The sequence below is a fragment of the Nomascus leucogenys genome, chromosome 4 (genome assembly GCF_006542625.1).
Source record: "Nomascus leucogenys isolate Asia chromosome 4, Asia_NLE_v1, whole genome shotgun sequence".
NCBI classification, from domain to species: Eukaryota; Metazoa; Chordata; class Mammalia; order Primates; family Hylobatidae; genus Nomascus; species Nomascus leucogenys.
In genome coordinates, this window is record NC_044384.1 from 95,691,960 (window position 1) to 95,710,024 (window position 18,065).

General features: G+C 38.9%; 1 protein-coding gene across 5 annotated transcripts in view; it reads left to right on the forward strand.

The window, feature by feature from the left end:
• The window catches only part of ERC2 (ELKS/RAB6-interacting/CAST family member 2), a 987,712-nt gene that overhangs the window by 461,788 nt on the left and 507,859 nt on the right, over positions 1-18,065 (forward strand). For all 5 annotated transcript variants that reach the window (XM_030811586.1, XM_030811582.1, XM_030811583.1 and 2 more), the window contains 3 exons: positions 5,266-5,403; positions 13,722-13,862; positions 16,992-17,132. In XM_030811586.1, the coding sequence (XP_030667446.1) occupies positions 5,266-5,403; positions 13,722-13,862; positions 16,992-17,132 (420 nt within the window). The remainder of the gene's footprint in view (positions 1-5,265; positions 5,404-13,721; positions 13,863-16,991; positions 17,133-18,065) is intronic.

Sequence of the window (18,065 nt, forward strand, 5' to 3'; positions counted from 1 at the left end):
GACAGAGCTCACTGTACTGTAAGCCTCCATGTCTAGTTTTCAGCAGTTGGGGCAACAGTGTTTGCACTAGACCACTTGCATCAAAACTTAGGGCACAATTCTATACTATTTTCCCTGACCCTGATTTTCTAGCCTTTCTGGCAGTTTTGTGAATTTCCCCATTTTTCTGCTTAAATCAGACTGAGCTGTTTCTGTTGCTTTAGCTATAACATTAACTGATACTCTAGGTGTGGGTAATACAAAATCCAGAGACAAGTCTTAGAGAGAAGATAAATTTTATTACTGAATGAATTTTGGAATTTTTTAATGAAAACAACCGGCAAGATACATTTGGGTATATTTGAAACTGTAACGATGCCTAAATATGTTTTAGGTCCTCTGTTTTAAGCTATGTATAGACTTTCTCCATCAATTTTTATTACGTCTTTACTTCTTTGTAGAATCTCAGAGCTGAAGGGACTCAGCCGTCACCTACTCTGGCCTCTTCCTTTTACACAAGCCACTTCAGAATTCCTTCCTTCCTTTTTTCATTCATTCAGTAAGCTAATATGTGGTGTTGCCAACAATTGGGTGCTGCAGCTGGAGATACAACAGTGAGTAGAACAGAGCTCTTGTCTTCATTGAGCTCATGGCCAAGTTGTGGAAATAGATAAGTAAGGAAGCAATTTTAATAGTGTATGAAAAATGCAGATTAGGGGACTTACCCTGGTTTGGGGGTTGGAGAAGGAGTCCTGAAGGAGGCAAGGAGTGTGCTGATATCTAAAGGTTTGAGTAGAGCTTGAATAGGTGAAAAGTTGGAGTGCAAAGAGGGCTCCAAGAAGAGGAAATAGGCAAAGATAGGGAAGATATAAGGAGATCCTCGTGCTAGGGAATAGCACTAATGATTTGGCAGGGCCAGGCTTGGCTGAGGGATTGTAGAAGATCACATGGACCATCCCTCGGAGGGCCTCATGTGTGATATCAGGGAGTTTGGGCTTTATTTGGGGGGCAATGGGGAGCCATTGAAGGGTTCTAAGGAAGGAAGTCATACAGTTAGAGCTGTATATTGGGAAGGTTACCTTTGGCTGCAGCATGGAGATCAAATGGAAGGAGGAGCAAATGTGGAGTCAAGGAGGCTGTGGCTGTTAGTCAATGGCCCCTTTTGTGCTGAGGACTACACTTGTGTGAAATTCACAACAAAGCTCCCCTGCTGAACATTGGCCCATCTCAGGCTTTGCAAGCCCAGAGTTAAGGACCCCACTAATTATTGGGCAGAGCTTCAGAAGTCAGCTAAAGCCGTTAGGATTAGGGTTGTCAAGTGACCTCCAGGGTCTGAGCTCTCCTCCTCTCTTACCCCCTTTCCAGGTTTCTGCCCCAGAAGGTGCAGCTATTGCTTCAGCAGTACTGGCTCCTTCTGAATCTTCCCAGCCATGACCAGAAGGCAGCTCAGGTCAAAGGCAAGGGGAGGGTTTCTCTCTAGCTCCCTTGTGCTCAGGTCTATCTCATACTTTGTTGTCTGTGTTGCTAAGGTGGTGTCCATTTCTGCAAAATGAAATTTTTCAAAAAAACCCTTCACTTTCCACCCCCAAGGCTTCCCATCCTAACCCTTGTTTTCAATTCGCTTATTTTCCAATTCTTGCTATTTGAACCTTGCACAACCTCACCCTTTGAAGAAAAAGGTTCCCAACATTTTTCATATAAATGTCATAACAATTTGTGAACATGAGAAAACTATGCAGTACTTTTTTAAAAGGTACAGAATTTTATATTCTCTCCAGTCTTTTAAGTTTAAATTTTAAGAATTCAGTCATCTTTGGAGTATGAAAGGATTATTTTCTCCTGCAGAGTCCTTTCAAAAAGCAAAAACTTATTGTTCCAAACTCACTTAAAGAACCATTCTGATATTTTGTAGTTGGTTTTAAAATATCTTTTTATTCTGTTTACACTCAATGAAAACACACTGGCAGATGCAGAAAAGCATGAAGAGGAGAAGTAAAATCATTAGTCATCCCATTGCCAAATAAAACATTTTAGTAGATTCCTTATATACATTTTTGTTCTATGCAATAATTTGTTCTTTTTACAAAATTAATGCCATACTATTTTACATTCTGCTTTTTAAAGATTCTACTAGTTTCATTTAGTTAACAATGCTATGCAAACAGGATTTTAAATACTTGCATAATAGGCCATGGTTTAAATATACCAATATCCTGTTACTGGGTATATACCCAGTGGAATATAAAGCATTCTACCATAAAGACACATGTATGTGAATGTTCGTTGTAGCACTATTCACAATAGCAAAACCATGGAATCAACCTAAATGCCCATTAATGACAGACTGGATAAAGAAAATGTGGTACATATACACCATGGAATATTATGTAGCCATAAAAAAGAATGAGATCATGTCTTGTGTGGGAACATGGATGGAGCTGAAGGCTATTATCCTTATCAAACTAACGCAGAAACAGAAAACCAAATACCACATGTTCTCACTCATAAGTGGGAGCTAAATGATAAGAACTTACGAACACAAAGAAGGAACAACAGATACTGGGGTCCACTTGAGTGGGGAGGGTTGGAGGAGGGAGAGAAACAGAAAAGATAACTATTGGGTACTGGGCCTAATGCCTGGGCAATGTAATGTTATGTACAACAAACCCCCTTGACACGTGTTTATTTATGTAACAAACCTTCACATGTACTCCCAAACCTAAAATTTAAAAAAAAAATTTAGATCCCATTAAAAAAATAAATAAATATACCAACAATCTGTAACTGCTGGCAACTTGGACAATTTAGTATTAAGTAGGCATTTGTGTTATTTATTAAATTATTATTTACTCATGTGTATAGTATTTATTATTTTATATATAAATATAAACCAAAAATGGCCCATAATTTTACCAGCTGGATAACCCTGATTGACACTTTAAAATAATAAAACCCACATGGTTAGAAAATTCAAGCAGAAATCTACACAACTGTACAAAGATGAAAACCAGAAACTCCTTCTTCCTTCTGCCTCCTAGACCTTACCCTACAAAGGTTAAAATTTCTTGTGATTTTTTTCCAGATATATCTATTTGTAAGTGTTTCAAATTTTATGCAAGAGATTATATGCTACACACTGTTCTGTACCTTATTTTTTTCTCTTAAGAGTCATTCTTGGTGATCTTTTTGTAGCATTTCTTTAAGTGGTGCATCCCTAGCTCAATAAATGCATCTTTAATTCCAGCTCTGTTAGTCAGTCATGCCTGCAGTATCATTGGCTCTTCTGCTGGGTTCTCAGATGTGAGATAAACAGATCGCATGTCTCCAGTCTCCACCATCCCTATTTCTCTAGCTCTTAACCCCTACCTGCATGCCAGTAGGACCCTGATCCTCAGTCTCCCTAGTCTTTCTGGTTATTTGAGGAGGCCCCAGGGATTGTGACATAAGTGCACAGCCACTTTTCCTTTGGCCTCTGTTTCTCGTGCCCAAAGTCCTTTGAAATTGCTGCCTACTACTGCCCCAAGGCTGATGTCCTCCTCTTATGCCCAGGGCACTGTCTCCCAGGGTGGGCCAGTGGGTATAATCAGTTTACTCAGAACCACTGTGGATTTGTGTACACATGTGTACACAAATGTATCCATGGGTGTATTCAAAGTAACACATACACTGTCTCCAAGGGTCAGTCCTCTCAGCTGCTGGCTTCCACATAACCAGTATCATTCTGACATATAACCATCCATATTCTTACTCGTGTGTATTTTTGTGTGAACATTTGTCTGGAAGGGAGGAAGCCTTTGTTTTGACTGGAGGTGATTATGCCTTCTGAATTGTACTTCTGAATTGCTGTGTTTTCCACAGAGTGGCAATGAATTTTCACAGTGGCAGCTGGATGGGAACACATTACATTTTGATGAAGGAAAAGAATAATTATTTGACCTACAACCTGAGTTTCTAAGCTGTCTATCTCAAGGCAGAAGAAAAAAAAAATGAATGAAGGAAAGATCGAACGAAGGATGGAAGGAGGCTGGAAGAAAGGAAGGAAAGAAAGAAAAAATTTCATCTTTGTTAGGCCACAAAGTTTACGGGTTTCCATTGTAGCCATTGCAGAAATTAGCCAAGACCATGTCCTCCAGATTGAAGGTCAGCAGAGCCATTGTCTTTGCATCCAGAGCTATTTTTGAGGCTGCTACTGCTGCCACCTCCATTGTCATTGTAATCATCTCCTCCTCCTCATTACTACTGGGATTACTATTATTATTTGGATTACCATTCTAGATACATGCTAAGAGAATCAAGTAATCAAAAAATTTGTTGGAGTGTACATTGTGAAACATACTTTTGGAATGATTCCCTGAGAAAGCTGGGTGCAGAATGCAAATATTTTGAATGGACTTATCTTAGAGTTGTACTGCTTTTTTTCCTTGTCATTTTAAAACCCTTAATACGAATAAACTGTTTGTATAGTGGGGCTTTTTTAAATCCTTAGATAAGAAATACATGGTTTGAAAGCAGAGAATAAAAACATGAATGATAATGTCCTCAGTGCCCAGGAGAAAGTCCTTGCTGCTGCTCCTGGACAGGCATTATAATCGGCTATTTGGCGTGTTTATTTCAGGCTGCAGATAGTGGATAAAAGTGGCTGGTTGGTTGCCAGCACATGACTTAGTTGCCAAATGGAGTGTTTAGTACTTGCTACATTTGACTTATATCACAAGTTCTTCCCATTAACAGTCTGCTGGTGATAACCTACTTGGCTTTTCATGTGGTTACTTTGAAACAGCCACTTGACAACATTTGGCATATCACAAACTTTAATACTGAAATAAAGGAGTGAGTGAATGGCTACATGGGATCTGCCGTATACTGATATGGTGCTGGCTGCAGAATGGGCTCTCCAGTAAATGTCTGTTTAATCAATGAATTAATCTTGCATAGTATTTCCCTGGTTCAGTGTACCAAGTTCAAGCCTATCGACTTGAGACCTAAAAGGCTGGTAAAACGGATAGAAATACGAAGAAATAATAGTGCTTACATATGTGTCAGGAGGCGTTACCTTTGTATGGAGGGAGATGCTCTGCTCCTCTGTATCACCATTTAAATACAGACTTGAACTAAATGGAGAAATGAAGATTTCATCAAAATGGCCTTGAGTCTAAGTCAAAGCTACTGACAATTTCTATCATTTCAGGTCTTTTTCTTTCTTTTTTTATTAATAGAGCCACTTCAGGAATTTTGGCCCAGGATATGTAATCAAATATGCATCAAAATATTGATTTTTATTTTTAGATTGAAAACTTGCAAGAACAACTTAGGGATAAAGACAAGCAACTGACCAACCTGAAAGACAGAGTGAAGTCCTTGCAGACGGATTCCAGTAATACAGATACTGCACTGGCAACGCTAGAGGAAGCTCTGTCAGAGAAGGTGAGCATGCACTCAAAAACTGGGGAATCACGATATGGGGAAACAGAGTTGGGGAAAGTTGATCCAAATGCATTTAAATGTGCCTGCTTTTCTTCTTTTGCTAACACTACCTTTAGTCCCAGCTGGTCCTTGTTCTTCCCACACAAGCCCTCTTCAGTGGACTTGGCACACTCCAGTCAGGGGCATTTTCTGAAATGCAAATGTGATTACATCACTCTTGGCTCTCCTTAAAAACCTTCACTAACTTGCCATTGCTCTTATGATGACATAAATTGAAATCCTCTACCTGGCCCCCAGGGTCCCTTCTCCCATCTGATCTGGCAAGCCCCCACTCTGTGTGCCTGCTCCCTCCCTCGTTCTTTCTTTCATTTCCAGCCTCATCCCCCATTTCTCTTTTTCCAGGTTCTCTGTTCCCTAGTTATGTGGGGCTTCTAGATTTTCAAGTGTACCATACTCCTTCCTGCCTTAAATGCTATTCCCCAGATGAGGATATTCCTCACTCTCTGCTAATTTAATTCCTCCTCTTCTGAGAGGTCAGCTTCATGAGAAGTTGTATTGTGCAGTAGTCAAGAATGTGGACTTTGGAACTAGACTGCCTGGGATCAAATCCTAGGTCTGATACTTTCTACTTTGGACAAATTACTTAACCTCTCAGTTTCTTCATTTGTAAAAGAGGGTAATAATAGTAGCCACCTCAGTGGATTATGTTGAGGAGAAAATGCATGAAAATATGGAATGTGTTTAGAACAGTAGATGTAATGTTATCACTATTATTATTATTTTATCATTTCCTTAGGGACACCTCCTAGGTATCCCCATTATGTCTCAGGAACACCATAAACTCCCCAGAGCTCATGTCACATTCTTAATTGTTCATTTATCTGTTCTTAATTTCTCTTTCCTGCTAGACTCCAAACCCAAGAAACATATCCTATGTGTGTGTTATCTTTCCATTCCCTGTGCCCAGCATAACCTGCATCAGGGATGCTCACTCAGTATTGGATACTGGCGGAGTGAGCCCCCATCATGTTACAGGTCTCTTTTGAGCCTTGGGATGCAGCAGAGAAGAAAATGGGTGAAAATCCTGGCTCTAATGGAGTTTAGACTCTAGTGGAGGTGATGGGGAGATAGACAATAAATAAGTGACATACCTAGGATTCCACAGGGTAATATTTTCTATAAAAGAAAAGAAGGCGGGGAGGGGTACAGGGAGTGCTGGAGTAGAATGGCCAGGTAGGAGCTTGCTGAGAAGGTGACATTTAAGGAAACACTTGAAGTAAGTGAGTGGTGAGCCAGGAGCCCTTGTGGAGGGAGAAAGCCCTGGCAGAGGGGAGAGCAAGTACAAGGGTGTGGGTGAGAGGAAGGGCAGCAGATTTCACAGGCCCTTGTGAGACAAGATTTTTAAAAATCGGCTTCTACGTTGAAGGGGATGGGATGCCATCCTGAGGGTTTCCTTCTGATTTACATTTAAGGGGATTAATTTGAATAAAAGAATGAATGAATAAATAAAATCCTTTAGGCAAACAGCTCATTCTGATGTTTACTTACCTTTAAAATGATTTCTAGTCCATTTCATTCTGACTAAATTAGTTCATTCATTCTCTGGGCACCTATTGTAGGTATCAGACCCTGGAGTTGAGTTGGCATATGCTCTCTCCTCTCCTCCAACACTTCCTGAGTATCAAAAAGCCAGTGCAGGTAAAGTTCTCTAGGGATTCTCAGGAGGGACGGCTTGTTTGTTGGTTGGACATGGAATGTGCTGGCACAGTTTTTAGGCCCATGTTATTGGCATTATTTTCAAATTTAGCTTGAAACCAAGAAAAGAAATGTTAACTTTTTAAGTGTGGGAGTAGATTTTATTATGTTCTTTTTCCTCATCTTTCTCATCATTTTTGATCCTGCATCACTTTGCAGGATTTGTCCACACATGCATGGGATGTTGTGGGGGTACTCCTCTGGGATGCCCTACTAGAGTAATAGCATTATCTCCTATATTCCCTCTTACAGTAGCCTATAAACTCTGGGGTAATGAAGTAATTGGAAGGAGACCTAGGGGCCAGTCCCACCTATGCCACTAATTAACTGGGGAGCCATTAATTAACTGGGTGAGCCTGGCAAATAATTGTCTCTCTCAGGGCCTCAAATTTCCCATTTGATGAATGGAGGAATTAGATTAAATGCCCATGGGTTTCCTAGGCCAGTGTATCCTAAAGAAGGCTTCTCTTCTGTTACTTCAGAATTACCAGGAAGTTCCTGTTGAAAGTCTGTATTGTTAGGCCCCATCTATACCTACCAAATCAGAACCTCATAGGGCCTGGGAATCTGAACTTTAGCAAGTTCCCCAAGTCATCGTGATGTAAACTCTAGTCTGAGAACCAAGGCTCTATGATAAAAACCTAGGAGCTCTAAAAAGATGGGTAAGCATATTTTTGGAGTTAAATTAAAAAGTTATTAAAAAAGAAAAAAGAAAAAAAAGGAAGCTACAAAAAGACCCATGACTCTAGGGCTAGTCTTCATGGTCCTATTAAAAATTGTAAGATTTAAATGTAAAACCCAGAACTATAAAAACTCTAGAAGAAAATCTAGACAATACCCTTCAGAACATAGGCACAGGCAAAGATTTCATGATGAAAATGTCTAAAGCAATTGGAACAAAAGCAAAAATTGACAGATAGGATCTAATTAGACCAAAGAGCTTTTGCACAGCGAAAGAAACTATCATCAGAGCGAACAGACAACCTACAGAATGGGAGAAAAATTTTTGCAATCTATCCATCTGACAAAGGTCTAATATCCAGAATATGCAAGGAACTTAAACAAGTTTACAAGAAACAAACAAATGACCCCATTAAAAAGTGGTCAAAAGACATGAACAGACACTTCTCAAAAGAAGACATTTATGCAGCCAACACACAAGAAAAAGAGCTCAACATCACTGATCATTAGAGAAATGCAAATCAAAACCACAGTGAGATACCATCTCATGCCAGTCAGAATGACAATTATTAAAAAGTCAAGAAACAACAGATGCTGGCGAGGCTAGGGAGAAAAAGGAATGCTTTTACACTCTTGGTGGGAATCTAAATTAGTTCAACCATTGTGGAAGACAGTGCAGCAATTCCTCAAAGACCTAGAACAATAAATACCATTTGACTCAGCAATCCCATTACTAGGTATATACCCAAAGGAATATAAATCATTCTCTTATAAAGATACATGCATGCATATGTTCATTGCAGTGCTATTCACAATAGCAAAGACACGGAACCAACCCAAATGTCCATCAATGATAGACTGAATAAAGAAAATGTGGTACATATATACCATGGAATACTATGCAGCCATGAAAAGGAATGAGATCATGTTATTTGCAGGGACATGGATGGAGCTGGATGCCATTAATGTCAGCAAACTAATGCAGGAACAGAAAACTAAACACTACCTGTTCTCACTTATAAGTGGGAGCTGAACAATGCGAACACATGGACACAGGGAAGGGAACAACACATACTAGGGCCTGTTGGGATGGGTGGGGGGAGGGAGAGCATTAGGAAAAATAGCTAATGCATGCTGGGCTTAATACCTAGGTGATGGGTTGATAGGTGCAGCAAACCACCATTACACACGTTTACCTATGTAACAAACCTACACATCGTGCACATGTATCCCAGAATGTAAATAAAATAAAATACAGCAAACAATTAAAATGAGGCTTTTGTAAGAAAAAGAATGTACATTTTGACATTGAGTTACCTTATTTGACATCATATTTAGTATGTATTTCCAAATTAATTTCGTTAAAAAAATCCATGGAGGAGAAACAGTTGCTGTTTAATAAAGTTATAAATCCTGTAACAATTTAAACTTTGAAAGATTATAACTTCAGGATTAAATTATAAGAATTATAAGGTTTTACTTGAAAGCTTATAAGACTATTTAATAAGATGACTTTTTTGGGGAAAGATAGTCTCCTTTCATCTTTTAATAATTTATTTCCAGAGCTCTCTGTACTAGTTTTATCTGTAAAATTGGAATGAGGGGATGTTTGTTCAAAAACTATTAATGCTTATGTGTTCATTTAGCATATTTGGGTTGTATGATATCACCCCATTTCTACCTCTTGACTTCTTTCTTAAAATTCACAGAAGTAAACATATACCATATAATTTTTCATGTCATGAATTCTTGGCAGGATTTTTTATTTTTTTTCTGGACCCTATTAAGATTTGATTTATTCTAGCTTAAATCCCAAAGTAATTCCCAAATCTGAAACTACTCCCTTTATTTAAGTACTTCCTTTGAGGCTGAGCGGGTGTCTGGGAAGGAATCTGAGGTCTGTGGGAGTCTGGCCCCTTGAACTGTCTTTACCGCTTGATAGTTGCATCACCTGGGCAAGCCTCTTCTCTCAGGGTCTCAGTACCTCATCTTCAAAATACACATTTTTATTAGCTGACCTCTAAGTTTCATGCTGTCCTGGAACTCCCTTGACAATGAATTATTCAGTTTGCTGATCTGCAATCTCAGGCTCATGGCATCTGAATTGGACCACAGATGAGGAGTTGAGAACTTAAATGACTAGAAGGGCCAGGGAGGGAACAAAAATGAGGGATGTGGCTTTGCTGAAGTGTAGTAGGGAATACTGGTGGCTATGGTAAGCTGCAGGTCCCTGGTCTACTTCAAAACATTCAAGTTCAGATTTTTAAAAATTATGATGCTCAAGTCAAACAAAAGAGCTCTGTGTACCAGCTTTGTGAGCTATTTATTTCCAAACTCTGTTTGCATCTGTTTTTTAACTTTTCATAGCGATGAAGAATAAAAGCAAACATAGAGCAATGGATGTGGAGGGAATTTTTTTAAAGGTGCCAAAATCAGAATGCCTAGTGTATTTGAAAAGCACAGATAAAACCGTTGGATAGGAACTGGCAAGGTTCTCTATCTTAGGACAAATAATAGAAGATTTATTTTAAGTATTCCAGTATGCATCAAACCTTTGTGTGTATCCAAATAATCTTATCATCCAGGAGGTTTCTTAAAATACAGTTTCCTGGGTCCTATTTCCTAGAGATTCTGATTCAGCTGCTCTGCTGTGGAGCCCAGGAACCTCTGATTTTTAAATATACCGAAGGGTTCTGATCCAAGTGGTCAGAAGGCTACAATTTGAGAAACACTAAATCTATGCTCTTCCATTTTAAGATGGGAAATGGGCTCAATGAGGTGAAATGACTTGCCCAGAAATAAAAATATTGACATGTACAGCATCATCCCCCATTTCTGGGCCTAGAGAGACATCATTAATTAATCATAGCACATGCTAACTTCTCAACCCACCGCTCCTGGAAGCCATTTCCACCCTGTCTAAGCTGTCCTTCTGGAGACTTTGCTGCCTCCTCTGGACTATCCCAAGGCCACGTAGCTCACAGGTGATAGAATAAGACTAAAACTCAAAGATCTTTTTGCTTTTGGCAACATCACAATCTTCTTTAAATGGAGGTTGGCTCACAAGTCCCATTTTTATCCACATTTAATTGCACAAATCCCCCTGTAACAAGGCATGCTGTGAAACAAAATGATTAATAAAAACTCATGGATTTTTAAGTACATTTAATTATTTGCTGTCTTTTGGCTGATGAAAAGAATCCATCAGGCAGTATTCACCATTTCCCCTGGATTATGGCATCCTAGGGAGTATGTTATTCCTTTTAATTTCCAGGAACTTATTCAACTATTAACAGAGTGCAAAGAATAATGCCTCTCCATGAGTTAAGATTGAATATGACTTGGTTCTAGGATTGACACACAGAAGCTCAAGAGACGGAACCCACTGTATTTATAAAGCTGGTCTCGCCAAGCCTTGCTGTAGCCACATAGCAGATAAGCAGTTGAGAAAGCCAGATAGTGGAGCTGGAGGCCACTGTAATTTAGTTCCCACCCTGTGATAAAGCACAAATAGATTAGACCTGTGCAGAGCCAGATGAGTGCACAAGGAATGCTTGCCAATGCAAATAAGACTAAAACAAGAACACATTGTTGGAATTTCTGCAAGTTAGTTGTTAATCAAGTACATCATGGCATATTAGGGCCTTTTAACACATGTTTTTGACATCTGGCCCTGCGCGGCTGACAGTTAAATTGGTTTTGTGATTGACGGAGAAATATTTTGTAGTATTGAATCATCAATAACACTTAAAGACATTATAGTGCTTGTTGATTTTTTTTGTCATCAATGCCCAGTCAATAGTACAAGTGCTTAGAGCAAATCGACCTACTTTCCAAACGATTCTGACACCTTCTGGCTGTTAACATGTCTGCTTAATTTTATTACCTTTTCTTTGAAGCCAAGATGATCCGTAATTGAGTTCTCCTTCCTTCCTTCAGCTCTTTTAATTGCTTGTTGTATGCCAGATGATTTGCCCAGCTGTGGGTCAAAAAGACTCATAGGATTTTAGTGCTGCCCTCTTGAAAGTGGGGCTGGGAGGATGATCAAGTAGTGAAACCATGTGAAGGCTGCTAAGTGGGAATAAATGCCACGTGATCCAGCCAGAGGGATTCCTGGGAAGGTTTCCAAATAGTGAGGTGACAGGTCCTTTTGGAGCTTTAGAAATGTCACTCCAACAGCCATGTAGTGGAAGGGATGGGATGGAGAGGTGGCTGGGTAATCGGTTTTAGCGTAGGTAAAAGGCAGCAAGGGCTCAGTTGCTGAAATCATTAAAAACCCTTGAGAGATTGACCATGTACTGTGGCCATTTCCTTCTCTTGTAGATCACGTAGTCATCCACTCACCATTGTCACGTGTAGGTAAACTAGGTCTGGAATCAGGAAGAAACGAATATAGGCAATTAATAGATTCATTTGTTATATTTCTGCCGCCTCTGTTATAATAATATATTTCATTTAAAGTGTTTTTAAATAATTGGAAAACAGTAAAGCTACCTCCTCCGCCGAAAGCATTAGATACATAAATTATTGTCAGTGGGGTAGAACGGTTGCTTCCTCGGGGGATCTTAAATCACAGGCTAACTGTTCAAACTAACTTCCCTCTGCATTAAATACTATTTTACAGTTGTCTTATTTATCAGGCATTGTCTTGCACTATGCAATTATAAGAATATAAAAGATAGTATCAGGATCCTTGGCCACAGTTGTTGCACCAGTATTTTTTAACATGGCCATCCGAGAGGAAGTTTAGATATGTGTTGGATAATTTCAAACTAATTTCAGAAATCTAACTCAGGCTTTACGCAGATGGAATTTTTGTGTGCGTGTGTGTGTGTGTGTATGTGTGTGTGTGTGTGTGTGTGTGTGTTTAAGTTTCTTACTTTGATATCAGGCATTCCCTATTTTTGGAAAACAAGTCTACAAAGCAGTGTTTTCATTTCAGTGTGAAAGTCAAAGGCAGACCTCCTTGAATGGCTCCAGGTGTATGTTTGTGGCGGTGTGGTCTCATGGGTGTGGCTGACAGTCAGAGAGCCCGGGATGTGGGAGGCCTTCTGTTTATGACCTGGGCCACCTTGCTTCTCAGAGCTCTGGGTTTCCTCACCTCTACGCTGTCACCAAGAGCACTGGATCTGCCCTTGTTCTTGGGATGAGGGCTGATGAGGAGAGCACATCACAGTGCCTAGCATGTAGTAAGCCCTCAATAAAATAAAGCTGCTGCTGAACTTTGTTCAAACTCAGCCAGTGTTTTGGATTCTCTACTGACTATCAAGAAACCATTGAAAAAACACAGAAGTAAACATTCTCAGACACACTGGAAAATCACATACACAATGGACTGATTCTTTGTCTCAAGTTCTCACAATGAGTACCAGCTCTAAGTCCTGGAGGGTTTGGGTCCTGCCCCACTTCATTCCCATCTAGCCAGAGAACAGTCTTCAGAAACCAGTGAAGGCTCTGTGATGCCAAATGGAGAGGCTAAGCAAAGAGGGCGGAGCCAAGAGGCATGTTCTACTTCTTCCCCTTTCCTGTGCGAGGCTGTGGTAGGTCTGGAGTCTTGGTGTCTGAAGCTCCCTCTTCTAGAGCTGCTCTAGAAATTTGCTGGATACTACCATGAACCAAGAGCAGCCACAGAACTTGAACATTAAGTTCCTTTGCAACCCCGTGATAGTAACTTTTATTAACAAGTCAAAAGCTGTTATCGGTTGTCCTTCCCAAGTGCTGTTATGCACAGCCTCCCCACGAATCCAATTTTGAGTTTCTTATGTGTGTTGATTCCTGTAGGGCATTTCTTAGATGTACTGCCTCTTATTTTCTTTTGCAGTATGCTTTGGCATATACACTGATGGGTTCTCACCTCTTCTTTTTTGTTAATTACCTTACAGGAGAGAATAATTGAGCGCTTGAAAGAACAGCGAGAAAGAGATGATCGGGAAAGACTAGAAGAGATAGAATCCTTCCGAAAAGAGAACAAAGACCTGAAAGAGAAGGTCAATGCTTTACAGGCTGAACTGACTGAGAAAGAGGTGAGTCTGGAAAAACAAATGAACCACATTGATAGTCCTCGTAAACCCATATTCAATGAAGCTGCAAGAGACTGGAGACTTAGTAGGAGGCACTGTATGAAGGCTTGGGGAATGTGGTAACCTTTCTTTTGTAAAGCTGCCTGAATTTAAAGGATTTTTTTTTTTTTGCAACTTCCTTCATCTGTGATGCCCTATGCCTATCTTCTCAGCTCTGCTAACCATATACAATGTAGCTCCTTGAAACTTTTCTTTAGGTCTTACCACATTTGCATGGCTTAAAGGATTCTATATTTTTCACAGGCCCATGATCCCTTGCTTGAGATAACAACAGCAGTGATGATGATAATAATAATAGGTCTACTTTATTGGGTGTCTGCTATGTACTATTCCTTGTGTCAAGTGCTTTGCATTCATCTGTACTTTTCAAAGGGACCACCCAATACTCTCAGATTAGGAGATGTGGTACCATGCTGGACCCCAAGGTAGAGCTTAAATGTGGCTGCTCTTCTGGCATATTATTTTTACATTATAGTAAATAATTTACAGCTGTATTTTTATACCATAGCAAACATGAATACAGAATATAAATGCCACCTGTGTTTTTAAAGTAAAATCTTATATGTTAAAGAAATTCTTGCTTTGGGGTTATGAAGAGGATGCTTTGGGCTATTCCCCCATTCTTCAAGGGATCCCTGTAACCCTCTCAGTTTTCTTGGGGATAGTTTGGTGGAGAAGTATGAGAAGCAGTAATTACACATTATTTTATTTAATCCTCACAACTCTGAGATACATGGAGATTGCCTGCAATTGGCCCCTTCACACTTACTTTTGTCTGCTGTAACTGTCCATCTTCTTTAGAGCTGTTATAGGCCTTTCACCCTGCTGGACGGTACCACAGCACAGTTGTCTATCTCCTAGCTCTGCAGTATTTCCTCACTCATGTGGTACCGATAATTCCACACAAACTACAGTCCTGAATAAATTAGGAATCTAGATGAAGAAGGAAAAGAATGGATGAGTAAGAGGAGTTTCGAGGAAACCCAGAAACAAAATCCGTATTTCCTAAAATTTAAACCTACTTGTTTTTTAGAAAGGAGCTTATTTCTTTGTTATGAAAATAAAGAATGGAGTTCTCTTCCTAGCTTTCACTGCTGATTCTGAGTTGGAGGATCTGTGATGACTGTCGTTTGTATGCGACAGAAGATATGGAAGCTTTGACTTTGTTTATAGCATTCTTCACCGGTTGCAAGTGTTATTTGTCGGTTTGCATCTTAAAATCAATGTATATACTTCTAATGAAAAGAGATCTTGATGAAGTGGTGGAGCATAAGCTGTAAGTGAAAGTAGTTTTGTAAATAATGTCAACATCGTATGACTTTCAGATAGACATTTTGGTAAACATTTGTTGTTTCTGCATGATGTGCTTGGCACTGGGCTGGGTGTGTCAGTCAGGGTTCTGCAAGAAAAACAGAACCACGCTAAACATTTTCTACAGATTAAGAACTTTATCATAAGGAATTGGCTTACACAGTTACAGAGTCTAGGCAAATTCAAAATTCACAGAACAGGCCATCAGCAAAAGCCGACTGGGCGGTCTTAGACAGAAGCTGATGCTGCAATCAATAGGTGGAATTTGTTCTTCTTCAGGGAAACCTGAATTCTGCTCATAGGCCTCTCAATTGATGGGATTAGGCCCACGCAGAATACTGAGGATAATCTCCTTTACTTAAAGTCAACTGATGGTAGATTTTAGTCATGCCTACAAAATGCCTTCTATTAGCAACTCCCAGATTAATAACTGGGGATTAGAGCCTAGCCAAGTTGACTAAAACTGGCTATTGCATCTGGCAATTTAAAATTTATAAAGGAAAACAATATGCAGTTGCCATCAGCAGGGAGCTTATAATTTAATTGGCATGATGATATGTCTTCACTATGACAAAGTGACTGGATTATAATATCCTTTGTTATTTCTGTGGGAATGATATGACGAAGGTCATTGAAATCGGAACTGAAGACCTGGGTTTGAGACCTGTATCTGCCTTTACTAGCTAAGTGACCTTTGACAAGATGCTCAGCTCTTGTGAGCCTCAGTTTCCTGATGTGAAGAATGAGAATGGCTCACCTGTTCCTCAGAGGGCTTTAGAAGCACCTTGCTGGATGCTGGTGACTTTTATCATCAAGGTCATTCCAGTGTCCATGAAGCAACCCAGTGTAAATTATTAGCCAACATCATTTACAGAGAGACCATTGTGTCTTTAGTATCTTCTTAGGTGATGCGAATGAGTAAGAAGGAAATACATGGAGTCTGTTTTGGGGTAAAACCTGTACATTTGAGTCACATAGTTAGATATTGCTATTTCATATTTGATGACAAACATTGTTCTTTTAGGTTGCAAAGTTATGTTCAGTGATATATGCAAGATATTTATTTCTGTAGTTTTTGGAATTCAAACTATATGTGGAACCTGTTGGTTTCTGGACATGATTAGTGACTGGAACAATTTAGGTAACCTCATGTCTGAGTTGGAAAGATTCATCATATCTGTCAAATCTAGATCGCAAAGGACGCGAACATGAAGTTTACTCTAAATTTTAAAATAATTTTATGTTTGATTTTCCAGAAGATGTTTGTAAAACCATTGATCATTTATCTGTTAAAGAAATGGAATTTGATAAAAATGTAATAGGGGGCTTCTTTTATATTTGACTTGATCTTGGGAGCGGATGCATTAAAGCCAGTATTTTCTTTCATATTTGTCTCAGAGTCTGCATAGTCTGACAGCAATAAATGTAAATGGAAGGTTCAGGGTGTCTGTTTTGCTATGACATGTAAAGACCACTTTGGGACTTACATTATTAGCATGACTTTGAGACTTGATACATGCATTTACTGACCAAATCATTTGGTCACATTTGATTCTACAGCAATTAGATCCTACTCGTTCTGTAAGCTGGCCAACTTTAATTTCCTGACCAGAGCTGACTATTGTTACCTTAGTAAGATTATATTTACCCTTTCTGTCTACTACACACTTTATTGCTATGTATAGAATCAGTGTGTTCAAATTGAAGACATTGCTAGTAGAAATTTCAATGTTTTACTCACTCATATTCTTTCTCTTTCAGTCTAGTTTAATTGACCTCAAAGAACATGCGTCTTCATTAGCCTCTGCAGGGCTGAAAAGGGATTCCAAATTAAAATCTCTAGAAATAGCCATCGAACAAAAGAAAGAGGAATGTAGCAAATTGGAAGCACAGTTAAAAAAGGTAAGCGAAGTCTAAGAAAAAAAATCATGCTCATTTAAAAACGAATTTATAAAATGGAACAGGAAGAGACATTTTTAAAAAGAAACAAACGTCTTATCTGTTGCTGTCTGCTGATAAAAGAATTAATTAAATACTCTTAACTTTATTGCTAAGAAGTCTATCAAATCTGTCTGTAAACCTGAAAAATTATCTTAGGTTTCCTGTTTAAGAAAAACTTGAAAAATAGGTGAAAATAGTAGCAGAAGTTAAAAATATTATAAAAACCAGCCATTACTCTCTGGGCAAATCTCAACTATCAACAAAGAAAAATAGAAATGTTTTCAACAAATCACAGAATCCAGAAGCCACATAGATGTTAATAAACTTTTGCTACTTTCAGATGTAGGTCATTTTTTTGTATTAGAACTTTGCAAAAAGCTTTTCTGACATTGTTAAATTTCTAGAAGTTCACCAAAATTGTCAAGTCCCATCTCTGTAGAATGACTATTTATATTTGAACAAAATGGCCTTACTGTCTAAGAAAGCTTGTTGTAGATAGAAGGCTTTGGAAAAGAGATAGGATATTTACATGGCGGCATTAACATGTTTTCTCTGACCCAGACATTTTTGTGGAGTGCATTTCCAGTCATGCATTGTTACTTTGACTTTTTCCCTGTGTTGTTTGGTATGTCTGCACTCATTGTTCACATAAAACTCATAACATTATGAGTTTAAGCATTTTGTTTCCCTTTGACAACTCATAAACTTATTCAAAAGAGATGATAAGAATCTAAACAATCAAAGCATATAATACAATTTGACTATGTATAATTCATAGCACATACTGGGATGGGGATTTATTGGCTAAAGTTATGAAAAATATGACATGGATGGTCAAGGATGTGAAGGAATCACATATCTGTGAAGGAATTACTCTAGATATCTTAAAATTTA